This window comes from Peromyscus leucopus, chromosome 8b, assembly GCF_004664715.2.
Source record: "Peromyscus leucopus breed LL Stock chromosome 8b, UCI_PerLeu_2.1, whole genome shotgun sequence".
In the NCBI taxonomy this organism is placed as follows: Eukaryota; Metazoa; Chordata; class Mammalia; order Rodentia; family Cricetidae; genus Peromyscus; species Peromyscus leucopus.
In genome coordinates this window covers 36965215-36987072 of record NC_051086.1, presented here as the reverse complement: position 1 = coordinate 36987072, position 21858 = coordinate 36965215, and the positions used below count along the sequence as shown (strand labels likewise).

At 41.1% G+C, this 21858-nt stretch overlaps 2 protein-coding genes across 3 annotated transcripts in view; both read right to left on the bottom strand.

Moving 5' to 3' along the window:
* Window positions 1-6611, bottom strand: part of Fnip1 (folliculin interacting protein 1) — an 88737-nt gene extending 82126 nt beyond the window's left edge. For both annotated transcript variants that reach the window (XM_028880016.2, XM_028880017.2), the window contains exon 1: window positions 6418-6611. In XM_028880016.2, coding sequence (XP_028735849.1) covers window positions 6418-6509 — 92 coding nt within the window. In that variant the 5' untranslated portion in view covers window positions 6510-6611. The remainder of the gene's footprint in view (window positions 1-6417) is intronic.
* A 10254-nt stretch (window positions 6612-16865) lies between these two features.
* Window positions 16866-21858, bottom strand: part of Meikin (meiotic kinetochore factor) — a 44936-nt gene continuing 39943 nt past the window's right edge. The window contains exon 14 of the mRNA XM_037201395.1: window positions 16866-17031. Within this exon, the coding sequence (XP_037057290.1) occupies window positions 17000-17031 (32 nt within the window). The 3' untranslated portion in view covers window positions 16866-16999. The remainder of the gene's footprint in view (window positions 17032-21858) is intronic.

Sequence of the window (21858 nt, the reverse complement as noted above, 5' to 3'; positions counted from 1 at the left end):
CCGGGTAAAAAGCTGGATGCTGCAGCATACACATGTAACCTCAGGGCTAGGGGAGAGGGGAGAGGGGAAAGCTGGAGACAAGCGGGTTCCTGAAGCTCACTGGTCAGCCTAGCTGAGCTGATGAGCTTCAGGCTCACTGAGGCACCTTTTCTCAAAAAATAAGGTATGAAGCTGGGTATAGTGGTCCTTAATCCCAGCACTCAAGAAGCAGAAACAAGCAGATATCTGTGAGTTGGAAACCAGCCTAATCAACATAGGGAGTTCCAGAACAGCCAAGGCTATATAAAGAAACCCTGTCTCAAAAAAAAAGAAAAAGAGAGAGAAAGAAAGGAAGAAAGGAAGGAAGGAAGGAAGGAAGGAAGGAAGGAAGGAAGGAAGGAAGGAAGGAAGGAAGGAAGGAAGGAAGGAAGGAAGAAAGAAAAAGGAAAAAGCCCCCTGCCATCAACAATCTCTGGCCTACACACAACTATACACATATACACATACAAACACAAACACACACACACACACACACACACACACACACACACACACATTTTTTAAAATAAAAAATTTTGTCATCACAGTGCACAAAACAATGTGCAAACACATAAATTAGATTATTCTCAATAAATACCAAAGACTCTAATGAAATCTGACATCCAAACAAACAAACAAAAACTAAAAAGAATAAAAAGGAGAAACTAGGATACCAGGCTGAATTCCCAGCATTCAGAAGGCTACGGCAAAGGATTATTAATACATGTTATAGGCTAGCCTGTCTCAAAACAAACAAAACAAAAAGAAAACCTGTAGTAGTTACTCTGCTGTTGCTCTGACAAACTACCACGACAAGACATAAATGTATGGGAGAGAGAGTTTGTGTTTACTGTTCCATAGGGTTAAGAGACCATCATGGCAGGGAAGCAGAGTAATAAGCAGCAGGTATGGCAGCAGGAGTAGGAAGCTGATGATATTTCACATCTTTAACAACAAGCACAAAGCAGAGAAAGTGAACTGGAAGCAGGCACCAGGGCTTTAAACTCTCAAAGCCTGCCTCCAGTGATGTACTTCCTTCAGCAGGCTGGCCCTCTTAAACCTCCCCAGAGACCATCACCACCTGGGGACCAAGTGTTCAAATGCCTGCGTCTATGGAAGATGTTTCTTAGTCAAACCACTAAAACCCCCAAAACAACAAAAAGAGAAACGTGGGAGAAGGAAGAAAGGAGGGGTAAAGGGAGGGAGGACTCTTGGAAATGAGGGTTTGGCGAATGCTAACATTTGAGTAGCTACTATCAATTTACTCCTCAGAACAACACTAAGAAGGTTAGGTGTAACAGGTCCCTAGACTCTTCCCGGCAAACCAGGCACAATCTCAGCCACATTTGGTGTGAGACCTGATCATACTTCTAGCTTCAGGTATACTACCACAATCAGAGCAACTCCACATGCCTCAGCATTGATCCAGGTCTAAGCCAAGTGGGGCATACTGCTAAAATGAACAGCACAGATTCTCTAAAACTGTTGCAGGAAATCTTGGAGTACAGTGTGTCTGTTCCAAGAAGTGATGTGAGAAAGAGCTAGCCGCACTGCATCTACAACTAACTTCATGATGATCAAAAGGATGGAACCTGAAGACTTGGCAATTAAGTGCTAGAACTCAGTTTGAAAATCAAGCAGTCTGGTTTCAGAACTAAATGACCTTAAATCACTGCATGATAATGTTTCTCAAAGCTATATCAACAAATACCATTGGAGTAAGAATCTGAAGTCAGGTCAAATACACCACACCAACTACAATTCAAAAGAAGGCTTGCAGATCAAGTTGAAAAGTTTGGATTTCATTCAGAATTTCCTTTAAAAAAAAAAATACTATCAAGTACTGAGATTAGTTTAGTTTTGAGAAAGACAAGAGGGACACACAGACAGATCCACGAAGAGGTAGTTAGCAACAGAATTCCTGCTACAGACAATAAGAGTAAATGTTTCTAACTGTGCTGGACAGTTTTATGTCAACTTGACACAAGCTAAAGTCATCTGAGAGGAGGGAACTTCAATTAAGAAAATGCTTCCACAGATCAAGGTAAGCCTGTAGGGCATTTTCTTAGTGACTGATGGGAAAGGGCCCAGCCCATTATGAGTGGTGCCATCCCTGGGCTGGTGGTCCTGGGTTCTTTAAGAAAGCAGGCTGAGCAAGCCAGTAAGCAGCACTCCTCTAAGGCATTTGCATCAGCTCGCACCTCCAGGTTCCTGCCCTGCTTGAGTCCCTGTCCTATTTTGTCTGATGATAAACTGATGTAGAAGTGTAAGTCAAGTAAACCCTTTCCTCCCCAAGTTGCTTTGGTCATGGTGTCTCCTCACAGAAATGGTAACCCTAACTAAGACATTAACTTAGGAAAATAACAAAAACACAGACAAACCTTTTGAATAATTATTTCTTATAAACATTTAAAATAATCTTCTTCACCAAATTAGAGGTTTTTTTAAGAGAAAAATACCTAAAGCGACTTTTTTTTAAACATGTAATACAGTTACTGGGTTTACATGCAATTTTTTTACTTCCATTTTAATGTGCATAATGGAAAGAACACAAAGCAGAATCTTCTGGGCAGCATCTTCTTTCTCAAATTCTTTAAATGGCCTAAATAAATTACCATTTCAATTCTATAATGACTGCTGGGCGTGGTGACATAGGCCGCTAATCCCACCAAACAGAAGTAGGAAGACTGAATTTGAGGTCAAAGTAAGCTACATGGCCGGTTCAAGGCCAGCTTGAACATGATGAGATCTCATCTCAAAAGAAAGTTAAAAAAATCAATTCTACAAATGTCTTAAAAATATCCTATGGTATCTTTCAAACTCTTCTCTAGCTCAAGAAACAGATAAGGCAAGCCCACAGGACTCTTATTCAGTAGGGGCTATCCTAAGAGTGAACAATGCAAGAAAGCTGAAGCTCCTGCCATCTTTTCTAACGGGGTAACCATGAAAGACAATACAGAAACATATTTATGGTTTCTTTGTCAAAGGTACTTCCTATAATGAAGTCCTACTGTGGCTAATCACTATTGGGCCTTGTATTAGCTGCTCTAAGAACTATCTCTTGGAAATAGGTAGTGCCAATGCTGTGCCTTTGTATGACTTAATAATTTAAGGGGCTGAAGAGATGGCTCAGAGATTAAGAGCTCTAGCAGCTCTTCCAGAGGACTCAGGTTTGATTCCTAGCATCTACACAGCAGCTAACAACTGTCTGTAACTCCAGTGCTGTGGGATCCATATCCTCTTTGGAGGGCACTGAATGCACATAGTGCACATATATACATGCAGGCAAAACATCCATAGACATAAATATTTTCTAAAAAGTGATTTAACAATTTAAGCTATTAGCATGTGAGCATGCATTACACACACACACACACACACACACACACACACACATTTTGGTCAGTTTAAGCTGCCTAGTGCATGCACATATACTCACACAATTTCAATCATTCCAAACCCTGGTCACATTAAAAAAAAAAAAAATGCTAAACAACACCATAGGCAAATGCAAACTAAAACTACAATTTAATAGTACTATATACCCCCATAACAGCTATAACCAAAAGACTAAAAAATTATTAGGGGCCAGTGAGATGGCTCCGAGGTTAAAGGTACTTGCCACACAAGTCTAGTGACCTGAGTTCCATTCCAAGAATTCATATAAAGGTAGAAGGAGAGAACCAAGTCCAGAGTTGTCTTCTGACCTTCACAACTGCACTGTGTCGCATCTATGCCCCTCACACACATCATACACACACACAACAATAAATAAAATTTTAATTAGTTAAGATAGTTATGTTTCTACCCAATAATAAAGTATTCATTTTCTTAAAAGGATAATTTAAAGTACTGAAGAGATTTGTAGCAAAATTAACTTTAATATATTGCTACTGGAACTATAAAACAAGAATTTTTGGAGAAGTTTGGGAACTTTTTAAGAAGTTAAATAACACTTTGCACATGAGCCCACAACTTTACTGCTCAGTATCCATACCCAGAAGAAACAAAAATTATTTCTAAATAAAGATTCATACACAAATATTCACAACAGAATTGTTCAAATATCCTCTGACTGATACGTGAATAAACAAATTGTGAGGCTGGAGAGATGACCTAATGGTTAAATTGCTTGCCCAGAAAGTGTGAGGACTGGGAGTTCAGAACACAGAAACCCACAGAAATGCCAGGTAGACATAACCTGTCACCTGTTATTGCAGCCCTAGAAGGAAGAGCAAGGGGATCACCAGAGCACACTGTCTGACAAGACCAGTAACATAAGGGAGCTCTGAGTTTGACTAAGAGATCCTGCCTTAATAAGATGAAAGGTCAGCCCAAGAGAACTCTCAACATCAAAGTCAGCACACCACATGCACCCCCACACATGAAAAAGTATAAATACACACCACACACAGAGGGAGAAAAAAACAAAACAAAAATTGTGCTATATCCACACAATGGAACACCTACTTAAAAGGATGAATGGAACTATTAAAAAGGCAACATCAAAGATACATTTCAAAAATCATTATTCTGGGTGAAAAGAAGCCAGCACGTGGCTACGTAAGTTATAATTACGTTTATATGAAATGTTCAAAAAGCCAAAATGACAGAAAGCGGATCAAATTTTTTCTTGGGTGAAAAAGGATTAAGGACTGAGAAAAAGGGGTGAGCAAAAGTGAAAATTTAGGTTGATGGAATGGTTGTGAAGGTTTGGTGGCGTGGTGAGTATAAACTACATTTAACAGCACTCGTGGCATTGTACCCTTATGTATGTTCCTATTTTATTGTATTTAAATTATAGCTCAAGGAAGCTTTTTTAAAAGCTGGGTTAATTAGATCTCAAGTCACTAGGTATACGATTCAGAATTTTCATTTTCTCACATTACACTTGTACACGTCTTGTTTTCCTATCAAGCTTTTATGACAAACTGCAGGTACTGGGCTTCCACACTGGAAAAAGGATTATCTACACTGCTTCTTGCTCTACCTCACAAGGTTACTGTGAAACATCAAATGAGATAGCTGGTGAGAAAGTTCTTTGGCAGCAGTAAAGTATTACACAACCATATAGAACACTTACTCAAAAAGTAGATTTTATTCACATTAACAACTTGAGACTCTTGTAACCTTGGTTACTCAGTCTTTGCACAGAAATAAACAGTTGCCTATTCAAATGTCATCTTTTAAATCTCTCTCCAGAGCCTGCTTCCTGGGTCTCTTGAGTTCCTAGGTGTCTTCGTGTATTATCTAGTGTTATCTGCACTTTCGTTTTTCAAAGGAAAAACAAATGTCAGATGACCATGGCACAAGACATTTACTTCCCAGTACGGAGAAGAGAAAAGTCGAAAACTCTTTTATTAAGCATTTCCAAAATGGTAACAATTGACCTTTTTCTTGCTCTAAATATCAGTTAAATTACCTGCCATTTAATACTTAATTTCATACATGGTTTCCTGATGTAATCTGCATTGCTGACAGGGCGGACAATTTCAAGAATACTAAAACCTATAAAACCCGTGTAGTACAATTATCTTACACTTGGCTTGCTGCAAAATTTGAGTTTCCCTTCACTACTACTGTACAGCTGGGTTCTCTGCTATACTGCCAAGTTTGTGTGATATGTGACATTTGGCCTAGTTACATGTGCAAGTTTCCACAGCGCATTATGGAAGACACAACAGTATCTTCTTCCAATACAACTCCAGGGCTGAATTTAACCGTCCGGCCGAGCCTCTATAAAATCTGACAAATCTGAAAAGTTACTGTACCAGCAACAGGTACTGCAATTAGAAACGAACAAAGCCTGCAATACACACACACACACACACACACACACACACACACACACACACACACATCTGCTACCGTTTTCCATTTATAAAGGACTCCTTTTCGGTAAGAGGTGTAAGGGGAAAGAAAATCCGACAGCTAGTTCTAACGCGGGTCCTCCTCGAACCCCGTCAGTGGTAACCCTAACTAACCACTTCGGTTTCGCATTTCTCCTTCGATAACACTAAGGTCGCTCGGCCCGATAACTACTGCACGGCTCCAATTTTAGTTTCCAAGAAGCCTGACAGACCGGCAGCCTGCCCACTCGCTCCGCCAGCCTCCTCAGCGTTCCGCAGGTTGGCCGAACGCGCGGCTGTCTGCACAAAGCCAACCGAGGGCGGCTGATCACGGGGAGGGAGCAGCTCCCAGCCCGGCCCCGGAGGCCTGCGGTGAGGTCGCAGCCCCGGCAGCGTGCGAGCCGAGCCGCCAGCCTCCCGAGGCCACGGCGCTGGGGCGCGGGGACGCGGCGCGTGGCGCGGGTGGGACGTAAACAGCCGAGCGAAGAGGGCACTGGACCGCACGCCCCGCCCGAGGCCGCGACCCCTCGGGGGGCCCGCGACGCCCTACCTGAACGCGCAGTCCGGGTCGCGGGCGTCTCGGCCCGGCGCGCCCAGCCCGCTCCGCTTGCTGAAAAGCTTCTGGAACAGGGTGGGGGCCATGCTGGCCGCCGCCAGACCGGGGTCGCTCAGCTGGGAGCTCGCCGGAGGCCCCCCGCTCCTACCGCCGCCCCGCCACCCCCATGGGCGCCTCAGTCATATGACAGAAATTAGTCACTTCAAACGGCCACGGCGCGCGGGGCGGAGCGCGAGGCTGAGGTCGCGGCGATTGGCTGGCAGCGAGCCGCGTCACGTGGCAGCGAGCTGAGCTGGGGGCGGGGTGGGGGTGGGGAGGCGGAGCCGCCTGCCATTGGCTGGCCCACGGGTCTGTCACGCGGCCTCTCACGGGGCGGGGCGGGCGAGGGTGCGCGCGGCGAGAGGCGGGAGAGAGCTTCCAAGGCCGGGGCCCGCCCCTGGCTCTCCCCGGTTGCCTGGGCTCGGGAGGAGGGCTCGGGAGGAACCTTAGTCTGCGACTTGGGGCGCGCACTTTCCATTGACACCCACATTTAGTATCTAGGAAGAGCTAGCGACTGATCAGGCTCGGTCTCCTTGGTAACCAACAAAAGCACAAGCAAAACCAAGGGAGGCAAGCAGCCTTAAAGACGGCATCTACCTAAAAATATCTAACCCTTTATGCTAAGTATTTAGAATTTGAGAGACTGTGGTTAGAGGACTCGGTAACAGAGGGCTTGTGTAGCATGCTGGAGACCCTGGGTTTGACACCAAACAAGAATTTTAGCAAAATGTTTAAGGGAGGCAGAAATCGGAACTTCCACAAAATAAAGCTGTATCTTAATATCTAGGTATGGGGGAAGGAGGAACTGCAGCATTGTAACCAAATGACAAGACTGTGCTCTCAGAAAGGAAAATAAGGCTCATGAACATCCTTCCAATCTTGTCAAAACATCAGGGTTCAGATCAAAGTCGTCATTCGTTGACCAGGAGGAGGGATTTTGTGCAGTGGAATGCAGTTCTCTGAGAAATGTGGATGTCAGGAAACTGGTGGTGTATGCTTGGACGGCTAGATAAACACACTTGAGGATTTCATTTAACTAGACATAGGAACCAAATCTTTAAGAAGTTACCAGTTGATCTTTAGTAAGAGTTTAAGAAAAATAAATAAGTAGCCCTAACTTGGAAAAGAGAAAAATTGGCAGAATATTTTATATCGTTAATAATTTGTCACTGGTTAGCATGTTGCGCTCTAATATTACAAGATTTTTGTATATTTGTTGAGACAGGGTCTCTTGCTCACCAAGTAGTGCAGTCTTCTGCTTCATCCTCTTTGATATCACTAGGATTACAACTTTCCATGCCTTTGCCCATCCTTTTTAAGTAGATTCTGAGGATCAAATTCAGGTCCTCATGCTTACACTGCCGGTACTTCATTCACCAAGCCTCAGCTTCCAAAGTTGTTGGCAGGAGCAGGGTATTTGTGTGTGTGTTTCTTTGTTTTGGGTCTTGCTGTGTAGCTCAGGCTCCTCTCCAGTTCTCCACCCTGTCTCTACCACTCTAGAACACAAGACTTGAAAAGCACTAATTGATGATGATTAAAAAATGAATTTGCTTATTCCACAAACCTTTGAGTTCTGTGTATTGGGGATCAACATTAACAACAGAAAAGCTAATTGCATAGACAAGAAGACAGTAAATGGGTAAGGTAACTTCAGATATTGATTGGTGTTATGAAATTAATGAACTAAATAATGAAACTGTCACAAGAAAGGTCTTTCTGAAAAGGTTTGTAGTGCACTGGTTAGATTTTATTCATAGGTCCTTTGTAAACTGCACAAGTTTCAAGAGTTACTGGATATGGTGGGTTGAGTAAGAATCTCCCACCCCCACCCCCCAGACTCATATACTTGCATGCTTGGTTACCAGGAAGTGGAACTGTTTGAAAGGATTACAAGGATTAGGAGGTGTGGCCTTGTTAGAATAGGTGTAGTGTTGATGGAGGAAGTGTATCACTGGGGGTGGACTTTGAGGTTTCAAAAAGCCCACACCAGGCCCAGCTTTATCCTTCTCTCTCTGCCTGCAGATTAGGATGTAGCTCTCAACTACTTCTCCAGTACCGTATCTGCCATGTATATCACCATGATCCCAGTCTGACACTGTAAGCAAGGCCCCAATTAAATATTTTCTCTTCTAAGAGTTGCCGTGGTCTAACCCCAGAGAAACTATGTAACAAGGAGGACCCTATGAGAGACACTTGAAATGCCCTGGAAGGGGGAAATAGATAAAATCTGGGAAGGGGTGGGGTGAAGGGAAGGGATGAGGGATGAGAACATGAGGAAATGGAATGGTTGAGCAATGAAAGAGATATCTTGATAGAAGGAGCCATTATGGGGTTACGGAGAAATCTGGTGCTGGGAACCTTCCCAGAAATCCTCAAGGATGACCCTAGCTAAGACTCCTAGTAATAGTGGAGAGGCTGCCTGGATGGGCCTTCCCCTGTGATCAGATTGGTGACTACCCCAATTGACATCCAATAGAGCCCTCTTCCAATGACTGATGGAAGCAGATGCAGACACCAGCTGAGCACTTGAGTCCAAAGAGAGGGAGGAGGGAGGTGTGTGTGTGTGTGTGTGTGTGTGTGTGTGTGTGAAGATCATGATGGGAAAACCCACGGAGACAGCTGACCTGAGCTAGTGGGAGCTCACAGACTCTGGATGGATGGATGGATGGATGGATGGATGGATGGATGGATGGATGGATGGGAACCTGCAGGGGACTGAACCAGACCCTCTGAATGTGGGTGAAAGTTGCATGGCTTGGTCTGCTTGTGGGGCTCCCAGCAGTGGAACTTGGATTTATCTCTGGTGCACTGGCTTTTTGGGCCCACTCCCTAGGGTGGGATACCTTGCTTGGCCTTGATCCAGAGGAGGGGCTTGGGCCTGCCTCAACTTGATGTGCGAGAGCTTGACTTGGTGGAAGGGGTATCTGCTGGGGGGAGGTGAAGGGGAGCGGGAAGAGAGGAGGAAAGGGGAACTGTGGTTGGTATGTAAAATAAAAAATATTTAAAATTAAAGAAAATATATATATAGATGAGTTGCCATGGTCATGGTGTCTCTTCACACAATAGAAGAGTGACTAAGACACAAGGCAATACAGTTTCCAAATATATTTCCTGTACATTTCAGATAATCCTCTCAACTCCCATGCCAAACACCAGAAGATCTTTAATATGGAAAAAATGAACTATATGTATTTTTTCAAGTAAAATATTTGTGACATTTTTTAATGTGGAAAAAACCATATATCAGATGAGCCAATGTGTAAAGTGTTTGCTGAAGTTTCTTTTATTTTTATAGAAGTTAGGTGAATGTGAGTAGAAGCAGACTAAAGCCTTCTACACAGGACCAAAGTCTCTTAAGGACAAGAGGCTGTCCATGGCTGGCACAGAGATGCATCTTTCCAGGTTCCCTCAGAAGGAAGTTTCCAAATACAGTAACCTCATGTGCCTTCATCTTGGGAAAAAATTACTTCATGGGTGAACATAGATATTAATAGTAGGAGAAGAAGTGCTGCTTGCATAAGAGAGACTTTATTTTAGTGTTCTCCAATCATGCATTTGCTTAATCTTTGCATTCTCAGTCTTGAAAGTACAGAGAAAACCAAATTTATTTGCTACCATTCATCACAGTTCCCCTATACTGTAATATACTAAAATAACAGTATCAAAACATTGAAAGGATACAAATTTATACTAAGACATGGTTATGCTTAAATTCTTTTGAGACTGGTAGCAACATATATTGATCCTATTGTTTAATATAAACTGTCCTCACAGAGAAGCTTAGGTTCTTATAAGTAAGCTCTTTAAGTTTAGGGAAGACACGTGGGGGAAATAGGAGAAATTTAACAGTTTTTATGTAATCGTGCTGTCTTACATGAATGTATAACAATGAGTTAGAGATATTAAATGTAAGTCCTACAGTCTAACCCTAGAAGATTCAGTCTCTCCCAAACTGGTCTCTGTCTATCAGCTTCAAGACCATCCTCCTTGGTGGGGTATAATGGTGCATGTCTTTAATCTCAGTGCTCAGAAGGTGGAGGCAGGTGGATCTCTGTGAGTTTGAGGCTAGCTTGGCCCACATAAGTAGTTCCAGGACAGCTAGAGTCACATAGAGACCCTGTTTAGAAAAGATCAGAAAAAAAAGTCACCCTCCTGAAAATATAAACGGCAGGGGCAGTTTTCACTGTACCTATTTGCTGTTTGCCTGACCTAGGAAATGAGCCAATAAAGCTATAATCTTGTTCCTTTAACCACTGTGCTAATAAACTCTGGCTCAGTTGTGTTAAATTATTCTGAAAGAAAATTTTCACACATTAACATCTCCAAATAATCAGTCCACTTACACATGTTTGGGGTCACTCAATTTTTAAAACTGTTAAGCCAACAATTTGTAGCTACACAATGAGAAAATGGCAGTGGTTTGAAGTACAAAAAGGAATAAACATTGGTTTATTTGCAAACATCCCTTAAGTTCTTCCTGCCTCTGCCTGTTTGAGGCACTGAGGATACAGTGTTGAAAGTGACAGTCTCCACTGGGAATTTACTCCTTACTGGGAGGAAACAAACTACCTGCATGTTGTCATAGGAGCTACAACAGTAACCCATGACAGGAAGTAACTGCAGGAGACCAAAGTTAGATGGGTGATAAGGAAGGCAGCTTCAAAGATGTAGGATTTGAGCTGATGTCTAGAATTTAGGAGGTAGCCATGGAAAAAAGGGTCAAGAACATTCTGAAAGAAAGGAGACAAAGAAAAGAGGCTCTGTAAAAGCAGTAAGTTTGGTGTCTGAAAAGAAGGGAGGCCAGAAGAAATAGAGCAGACTCCAGGAAGGAACAAAAGCTTACATGAGGTTATGAAACACATGGACCAGACTGTAAAAGTCACAGTCCCTTGTAAATCATGGGAGGGAGGGTAAGAGTCATGGGAGTGGGCTGGTGATAGAGCTCAGGGGTACAGTGCTTGTCTATCACATGTGAGGTCATAGGTTCAATCCTTGGCACCACAAAAAAAGTAACTGGTAACTGTGCAAGCAGCCCTCTTTAGACTCAGTGAATCACAAGAAAATCATAAAAACAATAACAAAAAGACATGAAAATAGGAAACATTGTTGGGAAGAAGTTCAGTGGGAGTGGGAAAGAATAAGAAAGAGATAGGAGAATGAAAATGACAAAAATATATTATATACACATATGAAATTATCGAAGAATGAAAAATAAAGGAGTAATGGGAGCTATCAAGTAAGGTTAAAATAGAAAAAGGACCTGATCCAACTAATGACTTAACTCTGTCTATTTTTTAAAAGATTTATTTATTTATTTATTTATTTATTATGTATACTGTGTTCTGTTTGCATGTATGCCTTCAAGTCAGAAGAGGGCACCAGATCTTATTACAGTTGGTTTTGAGCCACCATGTGGTTGCTGGGACTTGATCTCTGGAAGAGCAGCCAGTACTCTTAACCTCTGAGCCCTCTCTCCAGCCCTTAACTCTGGCTATTATGTAGAAAAGGAATTATAGAACAGAAAGGATGGGAGAAGGGCAATCAAATAGGTGGGTACCGCCGGGCGGTGGTGGCGCACGCCTTTAATCCCAGCACTCGGGAGGCAGAGCCAGGCGGATCTCTGTGAGTTCGAGGCCAGCCTGGGCTACCAAGTGAGCTCCAGGAAAGGTGCAAAGCTACCCAGAGAAACCCTGTCTCGAAAAACCAAAAAAAAAAAAACCAAAAAAAAAAAAAAAAATAGGTGGGTACCTGTATATGAGGAAGATGTGGTAATGGTTAATTGAGGTTATTTTGAGATGCAGTTGAAATAAATTCTAATGGAGAAAAATAAAACATATTGCCAATATTTCTTTACTTGAGCAACTTCAATGGAAGTTACACTAGGAAAATTGGGTTTGAAGGGAAAATTAAAAATATTGTTTGAATTGCCTGTTAGATTTTATATAATTATATACAATTATATACAAATTATATACAATTTATCCCAATGGAGTGGCTGACTTTTTCTAGAGAAAATGTAGATACACAAAAGATGGCCAAGGATTAAGAGTCAAGGATTAAGAAAAGAGGACAATTCTCAAAGTCTAGAAGAAAGAGACCCAACAGAAGATAAAAAGGGAAAAAATGTCCTCCCAAAGAGGAATGAGTGGATCGCATGAATGTTGTTGACTGTTTAAGTGTGCATTAATTAGATTGTCAACAAGGAGATCTTAGCAAGAGTCTCAATGAAACATGTGAATGAAAGTCCACTGAGTGTATTCAGAAGAGAAAGGGCAGAGAGGAAACAGCAATGCAAATGCAGTTTTTCTGCTTAACTGTGACAGAGAGGAGACTGGAGAAGATTAGGTCTTTTTTTAAGATGGAAGACATTATAGAATTTTTATGCTAATAGAACCAATATAATAGAAAATAAAGACATACTGTAAAGTATACATAAAGACTATACATAAAGACTATAATAATAAGTAAGACAGACACAGTCCCTGCCCTTTAGAAACCAGCAAATCACAAAGAAAGTTATTGCAGATTATGATATATTCTTCCAGGGAAACTTTACCGTAAGTATAAGAAACACTGGCATGAATTCCTTACTTGAATTCCATTAGATGCATACAAAGTTCATATAATGGCATATTTCTATGATAAAGTTTTCAACAAATATTTTTCAAACATTTAAAATCCTTACTATGTGCCTGTTAGCTTTACTAAAAGATGGAAACACAGTAGATAATAATGTTGTTTGAATCTTAGATGGTCTTTTAATAACAAAACAAAACAAACCCAGAGCCAGATATCAGGGTGAAAACTGAAAGATCAGAGAAGCAGAACAGCCAGCCACTAGTTCTTACCTCTACAAAAGCCTCAGCCTAAAGAGAGTGAGTTCCTGTTTCCTCACATCTTATATACCTTTCTCTGTCCTGCTATATTACTTCCTGGGACTAAAGAAATGTGTGCTTCCTAAACAAAGGTATGAGATCTCAAGTGCTGGGATTAAAGGCGTATGCCATCACTGTCTGACCTCTATGTCTAATCTAGTGGTTGGCTCTGTCCTCTGATCCTCAGGCAAGTTTATTAGGGTATGCAATATATCACCACATAATAATATATAATTTCTGTATTTATGGATCTTAGAACATATGGAAAAATAGATCTGATAGGTGACTACATGCTCTCACATGCTTAGATAAATGCTATGATGCAGACGTCTCCAGAAAAAGCTGATTTAATTAACTCTATCAACCAGTCTACATTGCACAAAATAGGAAACACAAACAAATTAGTACAAACAAAAGAATGAAATTTATTAGTGTTCATAACTAGACCTAAAAGTAGATGAACAGTTCGGACACAGATTTTTTTCAGGTGCTACCACAGTGAAAATATTCAGCTCTTTTCATAGTGCTGGAAAGTGCTCTGCAGATCCCCAAGGGAGAAAAGACACCATGATCTTATCCAGCACTGGATCCTGCATACTATAACAACAACATGCCTGCAAGATGGTCCCACTGGCACAACAGTAGCGTGACAGTTATGCAGGTAACCAACTACTTTCTGATTGGGTTTAAAGCCTGCTCCATAGGAAAATTTAAGGACTGCACAGAGAAAACCAGACATTTAGAAGAAATGGGAGCAATGAGATTAAAACCCATGGGGTAAAATTTTAGAGAGGTCATTCCTTCCTGGAGACCTTGAAAAGGAATATTTTACCATCTTCATATTGGTACTGGGAGAAACTGGACAGGATGAGAATTCAAAATACCCTTTAAAATAGCATCAAGGAGGACAGGCATGATGGCAAACACCTTTAATCCCAGCACCCAGGAAGCACAGGCAGGTTGATCTCTGCAAGTCTGAGGCCAGCCTAGTCTACATAGGGAATTCCAGGTTATTCAGGGTTACTGGTGACACACACACACACACACACACACACACACACACACACAGAGAGAGAGAGAGAGAGAGAGAGAGAGATTGGGTAAGAGTTTGAAAAACACTAAAATACCTGAATGTAAATGCATGAAGAACAATGGGTCAGCTAAAAGAACATCAAAGAAAGATTTAAGATGCAAGAGGGCTTAACATTTCTAAATGTAGGCTAAAAAGTAAAAAATGAATAGAGAAGCTGAAAATAACTTTTTTCTGGAGTCTGATCATTATACCTCCCATAGATTTTTTAAATTTAAGTGTGTGTGTGTGTGTGCGTGTGTGTGTGTGTGTGTGTGTGTGTGTGTGTGTGTGTGTGTGTGTGTAAGCCATGTGTGTACAGGTGCCTGTGGAAGCCAAAGAGTGTGTCAGGTCCTCTGGGACTTGAACTATCTGATGTGGGTGCTGAGTACTGAGATACCTATTCAGCCTCTTAACTAGGTTTTACAAAGAGAAGCCTGAGATGATTTTCTATGGGGTATAATTTGAATGTATTTTAAATTAATGAAATTCAGTTTAATTAGTTATAGGATGAGGCAAAGTGGTCCAGGTTCTTTTAGTGCTGGGGATGGAACCGAGGGCCTTTCATTTTCCAGGCAAGCACTCTGCCTCTGAGCTACATCCATCACCAGCCCTTTCATATTTTTTCTTTTGATAAGGTGCTTAGGCTGATCTGGAACTCTCAATCCTTATACCTCAGCCTCCTCAGTAGCTGGGATTACAGGCATGCCACTGTACTGAGCTAGTCATTATAAAATCATGGGAAACATGAAGAAAAAGGTGGAGACCTTCTCTTTCCAGAAAGAAATGACGTCCTTTTTCATGTTCTTTCAGGAAGGGTTAATGAAAGACGAAGTTGTGCCCACAGGTCTAAGGTTGAATCCACCCTTCTCCTGAGATGTAAAAACAAGAATCCTCTCTGGACTTCTCATGACTGCCAGCCACAGGCCCTTCTGTCTCCCTTCTCTTAACTTAGTCAAGGTCATGCCTCCACTCCCAAACCTTGAACATCAGTTCCAACTTGATCTTCCCTCTCACCTTACCCCAGGCTTCTCCTGAAAACGGGAAATCCTGGGCTCACACTACACTGCCTCCTAAACCTAGCACCCACCACTTCTAAACTATATAACCTGGTGAAGGACTAACCTGCAGAGATAGCTCTGTTTTCCTTATTAGCAATATAAAGCAGTCAAATATCTATGTCCTCTAATCCTCCCAGTCCCAATCCACAAGTCAGGTGTCACTGTTTCTCACAGGAACCTATCATCAGATTAGAAAGCACCAAATAATTCACTCTTTTTCTTGGATTAACTGTGAAGGCAGGGGATAGACCTTGTCTCAGTCCTCATTCCCCTACTGTTTACCATGTTTCTGCTTCTGAAACTACCACAAGTGTTGCTGACTTAGTTGAACAGTGATCTGGAAAACAAGTCTGAAATTGTTGCATCCTCCACCACTAACATTCTCTTCTGTATTTTCATAGTTCACCTCCAGATGAAGTCAGAGTAAAAAAAATAGCTTCGCTAGTGGCTTAGACCTTGTCAAATCATTTACAAGGATGTTTTCGTAGGACTTCTATTTCAAAGAAATATTGTATGGTTATTAAACCTCAGATTAAATAGAAGACTCCCTTTCCTTGCTATGGGAGCAGCTTTGAAACTTTGGTTTTTGCTTTTATATGTAGCCTTAGTCACAACATCAGGGTCAAAATCTCACCACGTTACACAAGCGTACTCTGTTCACTGACAACAGGGTTCCTGTTTTCTTAGGATGGGCACTGTCTAGATGCCGCAAGTTAGACTATGAAAACACTAAAGCAAGCATAATCATAGTCCTATAGATAGTGTTGAAGCTACTTTGGAGATGAGGTAACATAGTAAATACTTAGTGTATGATTGACTGTACACATTATATATTCCTGCTTCAGCAATTTTTGAGTGTAGAGTTTCTTTTAGTCAGACCTGGAATTAGGTCTCTCACTCATGTGGTTTCAATTAAGTTCTGTTAAAAATAGCTTGTAATATAATCATTTTCATTTTTAGCACTTCAACAACTTTACTACTTTTGATCCGTACAAAGGACAGATCTGGGGACAATAACAAAGGAAATTATACAGTGCCCTCATGAGAGCTCATTATGAGCAGAAAACCACCTATATTTTAGTGCATGGTCTTCTTTTTTAATTAAAAAAAATATTTATATTTTATGTATGAATGCTCTGCATGTATACCTGCCTGCCAGGAGAGGGCATCAGATCCTATTATAGATGGTTGTGAGCCACAATGTAGTTGCTGGGAATTAAACTCAGGACCTCTGGAAGAGTGGCCAGTGCTCTTAACCACTGAGCCACCTCTCCAGGCCACACGGTCTTCTAATAACACCTAGTTGGTCCATATTTTAAAGTACAAATACATGTATATGAAGCATATGAGAGAATGTCTCTCTTCTTAACTGACTGAAGAAAATGACAAGAACATTAATGAGATTTCCACACAGTTTATCACAAATAATAAGAGACTTTTCATTTTGTATCATTTCAGGCAGACATTCTGCTTATATGGACTTTTTACTTTACACTCACATCTTCAATGCAGTGGAAATTCAGCCACGGCTGTTATGTTCTGCCATTCATCTTCATTATAATATCTAGAGAAAACGTAACACATTATTTTGTACAGAAGCAAGTGTCCAGCAGTTACTAATAATCAATTCCCAAGGGTGAGAGAGCACTCACTGCCTGCATCATACCCACCCCTTCCTGAAAGTTCTTTCTGGAGACACAGAGACCTGCTCAGTAACATTCCAGAGAAGAGCCTGACAAAGATGGACAATGGTCTCTGCGGATCTGAGTCTCACCTTGTAGCCTGGAGGAACTCTGTCCTTGCACTTTATGTCCTTGTTCCCTGCTCAGGTCCAGCTCAGACAGCACCTCACATTCTCTCCCTTACCATTCCTTTGCATTCCCCTTCTCCTGGCTGCAGTTGAACCCACTTTCTTACCAAATACGACACTATTGGGGCTTTCCTCTGGGGCTTACACCAGGAGATCCAGAAGGGAGACTACATCTTCACCAAGTTCCCATTGTCACATTTTCATTTCCATATATCTCACCCCCTATCCTAATTAGACTATACCAGGTGGTTTGGTAATTTTGTTGTACCTCAGAAAACCTTGCTATCTATCACAGTCCTGTCTCCATGACAATTAGAATCTCCGAGTAAGGGACCTAAATATCAGACAACCAGGAAAGTGATGTACAGTAAAGTTAGTTTGCTACTCAAAGTGGAGTCCCATCTGGGGATCCCTAACAACAGCAGCATCTAACAGTAGTCTTACTGTTAGAAACGAGGGTCCTTTGGTACCATTCTAACGGTGCTGTAGCAAAAGCTCTATCTTAACATAATCTCCGAGTGGTTCACAACTCTACTATGTCCCACTGCTCCTTGTGTTGGAAGTACTAACCTTAGATGTCATCTACTTCACTAGAGACTGAAGACTTCTCTGTAATTACACCCAACCCCCCTCCCCCCAGTTTCTAGGTAATTTCCCAGCCTCACCTTCACTTCACCTTTGCAGACTTCATATGCACCTTCAGGGATATGACCTTTACTTTCCCAGTCATAAACTATCACGCCTCACTTCTAGAACTTGAAATTACTAGAGATCTGGGCATTATCTTCTGATCATCCTTTCTTACTACCCACACAAGCAACTGGTTAGTTACTAAATTGGCTGTTTAGATTGGTTCTCAGAATTCCTGAGTCAGACTTCAGAGGTAATAACCTGAGAATTGTTATTATTTATAAACATCTAGGTGGTCTGAGTAGCATACTTTGAGATACGCTAGTTCAGGTCTTTATTTTCCCAACTCTGTTCATATGGACTTTGACAAAGGTCACACCCAGCCTTTTTACTTTTAGCACACTTCTTTCCAAATCCAAACCTTCTTGACAGAACGATCAAGTAAAAGGTAACTTTGACTAGAATAAGATAAAAGGTGAGCATGATCTCAGAGGTTCTCCACCATCTACCTCCCAAAACAAGTTAACATTTTTTGAAAGTCCAGTCTCCAAGGGTGGCAGGCATAACTAATTTCAGTCCTTTGACAGAACATTAGGTCTCTATGCTTCCATTTACACTGATACTTCTTTCTAGAGGACCTATACCCAAGATTCTCCATGGGCCTTAGATCATCCACCAGAGGAATTCCACCTGCCCTGTGTACCCTAATAGAATCATATATACATTTCTATTAAAGCACATATGCCTCCATCAGAGTTGTTTTAGCTATCTAATATCTTCTATCTGATTATTAACTGACCGAAGGAGGTAACTTCAGACATGACATTCAGATTCCAAAAGTATTTCCCAAATGACTCAGTCAACTACAGAAACTCCATATTTACAGATAACATGCTTGAGAATTCTTCACGTTGTCAAAATATGTTGATTTCTTTTCCTCTAAAAGTACTGACTTCACTCTTGTAGTTAAAGCAGTAAATATGTCTGTCTTCGACTATATACACTTACTGGATAACTTCTTCTTGGTAGCATAATGAAATTTACCATCAAATACAGCCAACTGCACATACATTTTAGACTTTTTGCAATTTAATCAAAACCAAGGAAAGGTTTTTAAATGAGAGATTTCAGCTAAACTTGAGCAACTAATCAAACATCTAAAGGCAAATCATCACTGCACACTGGATGATTTCTTTTTGTAGTTCTGGGAATTGAACCCAACGTCTCACATATACCAGGCAAGTGTTCTACACTGAGCTATATTCTCAGGCCTCATTAATGAGTGATTATTATATTCTAGACACTTTACATACCTTACCTGTAAGCCTCACAATTCCTTGAGGTAACAACTCTTTAACCGGTTTTACAGAGAGCATACTAAAATCCATAAGCTTCTAAGGAATTTGTTCATGTGTCAGAATTTGAATATAGAAATGTACCATTATCCAATGACTTCTATTACCATCTCTCTGATACTTACAAAGAATTATTTCCACCTCATCTGTTGTGTGTCTGTGTGCTATTTCTACCTGATATCATTATCTAAAAATCTCAAGCTTCTCCCCAAGAGAGAAAGAGAAGGGTAGTGTCATTGTCTGTGATTATATGGCTATATGAGTACAGACTGAAAGTATCCTCTTTTAGGTTCATATAGTTCAGGGATCTAGTTCTGATTTGGCCAGTAATTATCTGTGTAAACTAGGACAAAAATCACTTATCAATCTGGTAAAATAATTTTGTCATTTGTACAATGAAAAAGATAGAAAACGACATGGCTCTCAAATTTTAGTGTTTACTGTAATCACCTAGAAAGTTTAACACGGTTCAAATTCCTCTGCCTTTTCTCAAGCACCTGTAACTTACCAGGTTTTCAGCTGTCCTGGTAGTTAGAAGGCCACAACTGAGAAGTGTTGACCTAGACATTTCCTAAGGCCCCTTCTACCTAGTGGTCACCATTTTCAGAGCCTACTTACCACTTTGTGTTCCCTAACATATTATTTTTGTTGTTGTTGTTTTCTTGAACCAAATTTTTTCTTTAATCAACATAGTACTAGTTGCTTTTCAGTCATCCTGAACAGGGCCCAAACTATCAAAATGAACTTTACACTGTAGCCCTGATTAGATTACTGCCAAACTAGCTAAAACTTTAAATGCCAATGCTAAGAATAGGCTGCTGAACATATTTTAAATAACAGGGTCACAAGTTAGCTTGATGCTTTGCTATTTTTAATAAACTAAAGGCAGACACAAGTAGCCAGAGGTCAAAGGGCAATCACTGAGGTGAGGAGGCTGCTCTTAGTTAGGGTAAGAGTCTAGAAATAAGCCAGGAGATGGCAGCATCAGCTCAACACTCATCAAGGATTCTCTAATTAAATTGCCAGCTATGAACAATTGATTCTCCCAGGCTCATTTTGGTTTGGATTTGTTACTTAATCCCCAAATTTTGACAATACCTGATGTCATAAACTAATATGACAGACATATAAAGGATTAATAGTTTTCCTATTTTTATTAATAAAGTTTTTATTAACATACATATACACAAAAAGTACACTCATGTACATCTTGAGGGTTTTTCACAAATGTAACACACTAGTGTAACTAGCACGTAGAATTACCCGTAACAACTTCTTTAGTTAATACCTTCACTCCAATGAGGGCATTCATTCCCAATACCTTTAGAGTTTAGTTTACCTGGTTTATGCTACACACTTATAAATGGTATTAAATACATTTCTTAAGAATATCTAATACCTTATGTGAAGTTTATTAATGTAACTCAACACAACAGTTTTGTCTAACTATATATTATTTGATTATTACTATGTAGCACTTGAATGAATATACTACAGTTTACTTACCTATTTTAATTCATGTGCATCTGGCTAGATTCTGCTTTGGAATTATCATGACCAGTGAATAATCTAGTATATATTCTGGATTTTTTAGACAGGTCATGTTACCCTAGCTGTCCTGAAACTTGCTATATAGAGCAGGTTGGCCAAAAATGCCCAGAGATCTACCTTCCTGCCTCTGCCTCCCAAGTGCTAGAGTTAAATATATGCACCACTATATCTGGCTCTAGTCTCATCTTTTGATGAACATACATAGACATCATCATCATTATTATTATTATTTGGGTTTTTTGTGGTTTTTTCGAGACAGGGTTTCTCTGTGTAGCTTTGCGCCTTTCCTGGAACTCACTTGGTAGACCAGGCTGGCCTTGAACTCACAGAGATCCGCCTGCCTCTGCCTCCCTAGTGCTGGGATTAAAGGCATGCGCCACCACCGCCCGGCTATTATTTGGTTTTTTGAGACAGGGTTTTTCTTTGTAGTTTTGGAGCTTGTCCTGGAACTCACTCTGTAGACCAGGCTGGTCTCGAACTCACAGAGATCCGCCTGCCTCTGCCTTCCGAGTGCTGTGATTAAAGGCATGCGCCACCACTGCCCGGCCATAGAAATCATTATTACGCCGGGCGGTGGTGGCACACCCTTTAATCACAGCACTCGGGAGGCAGAGCCAGGCAGAACTCTGTGAGTTCGAGGCCAGCATGAGCTACCAAGTGAGTTCCAGGAAAGGTGCAAAGCTACACAGAAAAACCCTGTCTCAAAAAACCAAAAAAAAAAAAAAAAAAGGCTCCTAGGGGTCCTGTACTGTGAATGGTAACTCCTAAAATAAGGCATAGTTGTATCTGGGCCCTCCTAGAACTGCAAAAGGCACACTCCTTCATGGGCCCTAATGGATTTTGCTGTCAACATGTATCTGATTTATGTGTGCTACTATAGCCCATTTACCAAGTAACCTAAAAGAATTACTAGATTCAACACGAGGCTCAGAACAAGAGGCTCCACAACAGATCCAAACTATGTTGCAAGATGTTCGAACACTTACACTTACATGGTCCAGTAAATCCGGTGGTGCTTTAAGTGTCCCTGACAGACAGAGATGCT